General features: G+C 32.7%; 1 protein-coding gene across 1 annotated transcript in view; it reads right to left on the bottom strand.

The window, feature by feature from the left end:
• The window catches only part of LOC137655481 (relaxin receptor 2-like), a 122421-nt gene that overhangs the window by 45210 nt on the left and 69711 nt on the right, over nucleotides 1–7500 (bottom strand). The window contains exons 9-11 of the mRNA XM_068389379.1: nucleotides 6531–6602; nucleotides 1969–2040; nucleotides 1774–1845 (exon numbers count right to left, since the gene is read on the bottom strand). Coding sequence (XP_068245480.1) covers nucleotides 1774–1845; nucleotides 1969–2040; nucleotides 6531–6602 — 216 coding nt within the window. The remainder of the gene's footprint in view (nucleotides 1–1773; nucleotides 1846–1968; nucleotides 2041–6530; nucleotides 6603–7500) is intronic.

Here is a 7500-nt window from a genome sequence, read left to right as displayed (position 1 = left end):
CAGTCCGTCTATCTGTCAGTTTGACTGGGTGTTAGCTCTCTTTCTCTGTGTTAATACGGTGAATTAAGATACTTAGTCTTCAAATCAGTATGTCTATCTGTCAGTTTGACTGGGTGTTAGCTCTCTTTCTCTGTGTTAATACGGTGAATTAAGATATTTAGTCTTCAAATCAGTCCGTCTATCTGTCAGTTTGACTGGCTGTTAGCTGTCTTTCTCTGTGTTAATACGGTGACGTAAGATACTTAGTCTGCAAATCAGTATGTCTATCTGTCAGTTTGACTGGGTGTTAGCTGTCTTTCTCTGTGTTAATACGGTGACGTAAGATACTTAGTCTGCAAATCAGTATGTCTATCTGTCAGTTTGACTGGGTGTTAGCTGTCTTTCTCTGTGTTAATACGGTGACGTAAGATACTTAGTCTGCAAATCAGTATGTCTATCTGTCAGTTTGACTGGGTGTTAGCTGTCTTTCTCTGTGTTAATACGGTGACGTAAGATACTTAGTCTGCAAATCAGTATGTCTATCTGTCAGTTTGACTGGCTGTTAGCTGTCTTTCTCTGTGTTAATACGGTGACGTAAGATACTTAGTCTGCAAATCAGTATGTCTATCTGTCAGTTTGACTGGCTGTTAGCTGTCTTTCTCTGTGTTAATACGGTGACGTAAGATACTTAGTCTGCAAATCAGTCCGTCTATCTGTCAGTTTGACTGGGTGTTAGCTGTCTTTCTCTGTGTTAATACGGTGAATTAAGATACTTAGTCTTCAAATCAGTATGTCTATCTGTCAGTTTGACTGGCTGTTAGCTGTCTTTCTCTGTGTTAATACGGTGACGTAAGATACTTAGTCTGCAAATCAGTCCGTCTATCTGTCAGTTTGACTGGGTGTTAGCTGTCTTTCTCTGTGTTAATACGGTGAATTAAGATACTTAGTCTTCAAATCAGTATGTCTATCTGTCAGTTTGACTGGCTGTTAGCTGTCTTTCTCTGTGTTAATACGGTGACGTAAGATACTTAGTCTGCAAATCAGTCCGTCTATCTGTCAGTTTGACTGGGTGTTAGCTCTCTTTCTCTGTGTTAATACGGTGAATTAAGATACTTAGTCTTCAAATCAGTATGTCTATCTGTCAGTTTGACTGGCTGTTAGCTGTCTTTCTCTGTGTTAATACGGTGACGTAAGATACTTAGTCTGCAAATCAGTCCGTCTATCTGTCAGTTTGACTGGGTGTTAGCTTTCTTTTTCTGTGTTAATACGGTGAATTAAGATACTTAGTCTTCAAATCAGTATGTCTATCTGTCAGTTTGACTGGGTGTTAGCGTTCTTTCTCTGTGTTAAATATGGTGAATTAAGATATTTAGTCTTCAAATCAGTCCGTCTATCTGTCAGTTTGACTGGTTGTTAGCGTTCTTTCTCTGTGTTAAATTAAGATATTTAGTCTTCAATTCAGTCCGTCTATCTGTCAGGTTGATCGGGTGTTAGCTTTCTTTTTCTGTGTTAATGCGGTGAGGTAAGATATTTAGTATTTAAATCAGTCCGTCTATCTGTCAGTTTGACTGGGTGTTAGCTTTCTTTCTCTGTGTTAAGACGGCGAAGAAAGATATTTATTAATCAAATCAGTCCGTCTATTGGTCAGTTTGACTAGGTGTTAGCTCTCTTTGTCTGTGTTAATACGGCGAGGTAAGATATTTAGTCTTTAAATCAGTCCGTCTATCTGTCAGTCTGACTTGAGTGTTGGTTTTCTTTCACTATATTGATACCGTGAAACAAGAATTTACTTACAAATCTACTAAGATGGTTTGATCCCTGAAGGCCCCTGGCTCAATACTATCAATGAAGTTATCTCGAAGGTATCTGGAAATATTTATGGAGCTCATTAAATGATTGTACTACAAAGAAAACATATTTTATCAGTATTTTTATGGCCATTTGTAAGTGATGTTTTAGGTTCAACAGTAGTTGTAGCAATGGTCTTACAGAGAGATTAGTCCAGAAAGTCCTTCAAGTGAAGAGATTGTTAGCCTCCGTATGATATTGTTTTCCAGGAATCTGAAAACAGAAGAAAATAAGTCATTTAAAGAATAAAATGTACTCCTTGATTTAGAAGCGTGTCAGTCACTACTTACCTGCTTAAAGAGAGAGAGAGAGAGAGAGAGAGAGAGAGAGAGAGAGAGAGAGAGAGAGAGAGAGAGAGAGAGTGTGTGTGTGTGTGTGTGTTACAAGGATTTTGGATTTCTAAAAATTTTTAGTTCCTCCGCAAAGACTCCATTTGCTCATGGGGCAAGCGAATTTGTTTAAACATTTAGAGAAATTTTGTGATTTTGTCTAACATATTTTCAATTCGGTTACCGTGTTACTGAGAGAGAGAGAGAGAGAGAGAGAGAGAGAGAGAGAGAGAGAGAGAGAGAGAGAGAGAGAGAGAGAGAGGTGTTTTATTGTTAAATGATATTAATATCCCCGATTACATATTTTCTTTCATCACGTAAACTCAATCTCATCCACATTGCTTTTGTCTCGATTCTATCCTAAGCTTTTCATTGGTCACTTACAGATTATTAATTTCAAATTCTTCACTTTCTTCTATCATATCCAGCACTTAATCCACATACACCTACTATGTTCTTCTCACAATATTTTCCGAAAATATGTTAATATATTAATCAAGCCTAAAACTGCGCAACCTTCGTGTTGCACGTTTGAAAATTGTTCGTAAAAAAAGAAAAAAAAAACGTAGAAATCCTTGAATAAATAATGTCAGGCATTTGCCCTTCTAAAACGAATATATTGACGTAAAGGTGTGATCTTACGGTCACACATCCATAAAAGATAACAAAAACGTAGTTTGAAAATTACGTTCGCTTATATTTTACTAAAATAAGGTTGAGAACAGTATATTTTTACGAAGAATTTCCGATTAAAATTACGGTTTCTTTTAACAGTGTATAGAGGTAATTAACTGTTGTTAAGACTTCTTTCAGTTGGCTGCATCAGATTTACTTTTATTCAAATTAATAACAATTCCTTTTATATGCAACATAATAGGTTTTCTGAAAGCTATTTTACTTTGAAAAGGACATCTTCGCTTTTATGGTTTTAAATTGAACTTTCTTTTATTCTTTATTTATAGCAAATGATATCGGTGTTAATGACGTTCAATACCAGGTTGCCAGAAAGCTCAAAATCAATCAATTGATCAATCAATCAATCAATATTATATTTGGACACTCAAAATGCAGAGGCCAATCACTCATCAACTCATTCTATTTTCAATCTTTATATCCAAATAAGTAATTTCTATTTCATCATCATCTCTTACGCCTATTGACGCAAAGGGCCTTGGTTAGATTTCACTAGTCGTCTTTATCTTGAGCTTTTAATTCAATACTTCTCCATTCATCATCTACTTCACGCTTCATAGTCTTCAGCAATGTAGGGGCGTGGTCCTCCAACTCTTCTAGTGCCTTGTGGAGCCCAGCTGAACGTTTGGTGAACTAATCTCTCTTGGGGGATGCGAAGAGCTTGTCCAAACCATCTCCATCTACCCCTCACCATGATCTTATCCTCACATGGCACTCGAGTAATCTCTTTTATAATTTCATTTCTAATCCTGTCTATATGCAAATTGAAAAAATTCTTACACCATCTGCATCTTCTTATCTTTCAAATTAGTAAGTTTTTGATAAACTTTATTGAATAGGAAAATAATTTTCTAACTATATTTTTTATATTTTTTGTTCATGAATATAGAAAGTACATTTACCATCTTATATCTCTTCCTCGTGTTATCTTGAGGTTTTTATAGTTGATATATGATTGATTTATTTTAATGTTATTATCATTTTTAAACTTCTCTTGTAGTTTATTTACCTAGTTCCTTTCCTCACAGAGGTATTTTCCTTATTGGAGCCCTTGAGCTTATAGCATCCTGCTTTTCCAACTAGGGTTATACCTTTGTTAATAATAAAAATAACAATAATAATAATAATAATAATAATAATAATAATAATAATAATAATAATAATAATGATGATGATAATAATAATAGTAATAATAATAATAGTATTGAAATTACCCCCTTTTACCACTTCTTTTCTATCTTCTTTATCCTCTACAGGATATTCTCATTTGTTGCATAATGTCACATTAAATAGTCTCCCTATTCCTTGAAATAAATCTTGTGCTTCCCCATTCTATCTGTCGTTGTCTGTGTTCTATAATCCCAACTTTCCATACCGATAAACGATCACATTATTCCATGAGTTAATCATATGCACCAATGGTATGCCAATCTTGACCTTATATAATCGGATCTTGAGCATTTTTTCTGGCCAATGATTCATATATTAATCGTTTATCGTTTTCCTATTAACATTATAATCTCATATAATGTAGCAAGCAATTATCCTCATAATTTTCTATTTCGTATTCAAATGTATTACTCAAATGTTCTGGAAACTGTGTGTGTCCAATTAGGGAAGAGGAGGTCTAGTGTGAACCTCAGGATCCGGCTAAGCAATACAGATGAGTAATGTATGCTGTATTGCGAAACGATTTCTAAACTTTAAGAATTCGAACTATTTGATTTAACAGTTATATTTGAGAAAAATTGATATGAACTACATATAGAGAAATGTATGAAACACAGTAAATTTTAAGGTAAAAGCTGTCTGGTCTCAGTTCCAGTTCCATCAGATTTGATGGTCACCAGAACGGCAGCCGGACAATCTCAACCCTCATCTCTGGCATCCAACCACAGCAATGACTTCCCCAGTAAACAGCTTAAATTCCTGGTCCAGGGCTGAGATGCAAATGCTGGGCGAACACATTACCACTGTACTTGGCAGGAGCTTACGCATTGACTGTTCTGGTTAATTCCATAGAAAAAGCAAAATAGCATCAGTAGTTCATCACTGACATTTCGAGTAATTCATAAAATGAAAGTCATTAATTATCAATAGATAACTCTATTCTGATGGGAGTAATGTATAATGTAAATTGATGGTTGATTGTAAAGGCCCCGAAAAATATATTCCTTGCATTTCGTTTCGGAATTTCATCAAATTGACCCATAAAAAGAAATTTGTTAATAGTACTATTCTTGTATCGGCAACATTTATTGTATATGCAACAGGAGCAATACGAATTACCGAGATTTATGGAGATAGTTGACAAAGGCTAGAATTTATTCGATATTGTTTGTGTCTCCATACTTGTATAGTAAGCGTCATATATATGCATATATATTGTGCTGTAATATATATATATATATATATATATATATATATATATATATATATATATATATGTATATATATGTATATATATATATATATATATATATATATATATATATATATACATATATATAAAGTGTGTGTACGTTTGTATATATATTGCATATTCATATAAATATATCAATCAATCAATCAATCAATATATATATATATATATATATATATATATATATATATATTCTAGCAGACATATATCATGTTGTAACATAAGATTCATTTACTTATTGTCTTCAAAGGATTTCATTACTGCTGAAGTTTCGGCAAAATCAAAAACTTTCTGTGTCTATAAAATACTATATGTAGTGGTTTGTCAGATTATCTTGATTTTTTCACCAGCTGCTTAATTACATAGATATGGTCTGTTGTTGAATACCCACAAAACCCCTTAAGAATTACAAGCCAATACGTTTACTGGCAGTATGTATGAAACATTTACAAAGAATATATTAGGCCGAATAGAAAGACAGCAAGACTTTAATCAACCAAAAAAACAGGTATGCTTTAGAAGCGGTTATTCAACAAATGATCAAATCAATGCAATATCTATATCCACACACACACACACACACACAGACACACACACACACACACACACATATATATATATATATATATATATATATATATATATGTCTTTGTTTATGTTTCCTGATTATCTCCATCATCATTATCATCCTCTCCTCTTACACCTATTGACGCAAAGGGCCTAAGTTTTTCCCAGTCATATCCATCTTGAGCTTTTAAATCAATACTTCTCCATTCATCATCTCCCACTTCACTCTTCATAGTGTCAGCCATGTAGGCCTGGAATCTTCAAACTCTTCTAGTGCCTTGTGGAACTTAGTTGCAAATTTAAGTGTTCCAACTCCACGAAGAGAATGCCCAAACCATCTCCATCTCACCATGATCTTATCCACATATGGCAGTCTAGCAATCTCTCTTATAGTTTCATCTCTAATCCTGTCCTACCATTTAACTTCCAATATTCTTCTGAAGGCTTTGTTTTCAAGTATACAAAATCTGTTGGACATTTTTTTTTCATTATCATACGACGAATCATGTCCATATAGTATATTAATATGACCAAACTACATTCGAACACATCAATATATTTACAATTCATTTTTATATTTATAACCCTTTGATAATATTTCTTCTTCAAGTGTACAATAATATATTATGATACACTATTATATTGTAATATTAGAATCATTCTTCCGCTTAGTTAATTACTAAATTACTTACAGTTCTTGTAAATTTTCTGCTCTTGGACTGACATTACGTCCCCTCAAGGTTACTAGATTTGAACTCATCCACCTGGAAAGAGAGAAATAGAGAATCAACATAAGTGAACAAAGTTGCTTTAATTAAGGTGCACAAAAGAGTTCATGAAGAGTGAACTCAGGGCTCCAGTTTTGAGAATAGTAATAACATCCTTGAATTTCTTTGTCTCGATAGAATTAGTTATTTGTTTTTGCTCAAATATTCTTTGAAAAATTATATTCATTACACTTCCTCGCTCTGCTAAGTATTCTTTTTTTTTTTTTTTTTTTTTTTTTGCTGAAGCATCTTTTGAAGAGTATTTTATTACCTTCAAGGATTATCACTCCTGAATAAGATAATAGATAAAGTATGTTTTGTATAGATGGAAAAGTCAATAGGACAATAAAGTGTATTATGCAAAATTTATATGAAAAGTTTTAAAGTGTACCTAATGTCTTGAAAAGTTGAAGAAAAATAACTTAGATCTTTTAAGAAACTTTATTTCTTTTTTTTTCTTTTGTTTAGCTTTAGGGAATGGATGCGTCATAAAGTTAGTAAGTGGTTCCAATGATATATCAGAAGAGCTCATATTAGAGCTTCAAAAGTTCAAAATGGCAGCGAAAGTTTTAATGTTGAATAGGCTGATATAAATCTCTATTCATAGTTTATATATGACAGATCTACTCTATCTTTGCTACCGATCTTAAAATTCTTATATCAATTATTCAATACCTCCCATGTAGTTTATTCATTTACCTTATTTCCTATTTTCATAGAACTATTTATCGAACTAGTGTTGTAGTCTAGGTAATAAGGATAATAATAATAATAATAATAATAATAATAATAATAATGGTAAAAATAATAATAGAAATTGTAATAATAATAATAATGATATTAAGTAAAAATAATAATAATAATAATAATAATAATAATAATAATAATAATAATA

The sequence above is a fragment of the Palaemon carinicauda genome, chromosome 16, assembly GCF_036898095.1.
Source record: "Palaemon carinicauda isolate YSFRI2023 chromosome 16, ASM3689809v2, whole genome shotgun sequence".
Lineage (NCBI taxonomy): Eukaryota > Metazoa > Arthropoda > Malacostraca > Decapoda > Palaemonidae > Palaemon > Palaemon carinicauda.
This window is presented reverse-complemented; position numbering and strand designations above follow the sequence as displayed.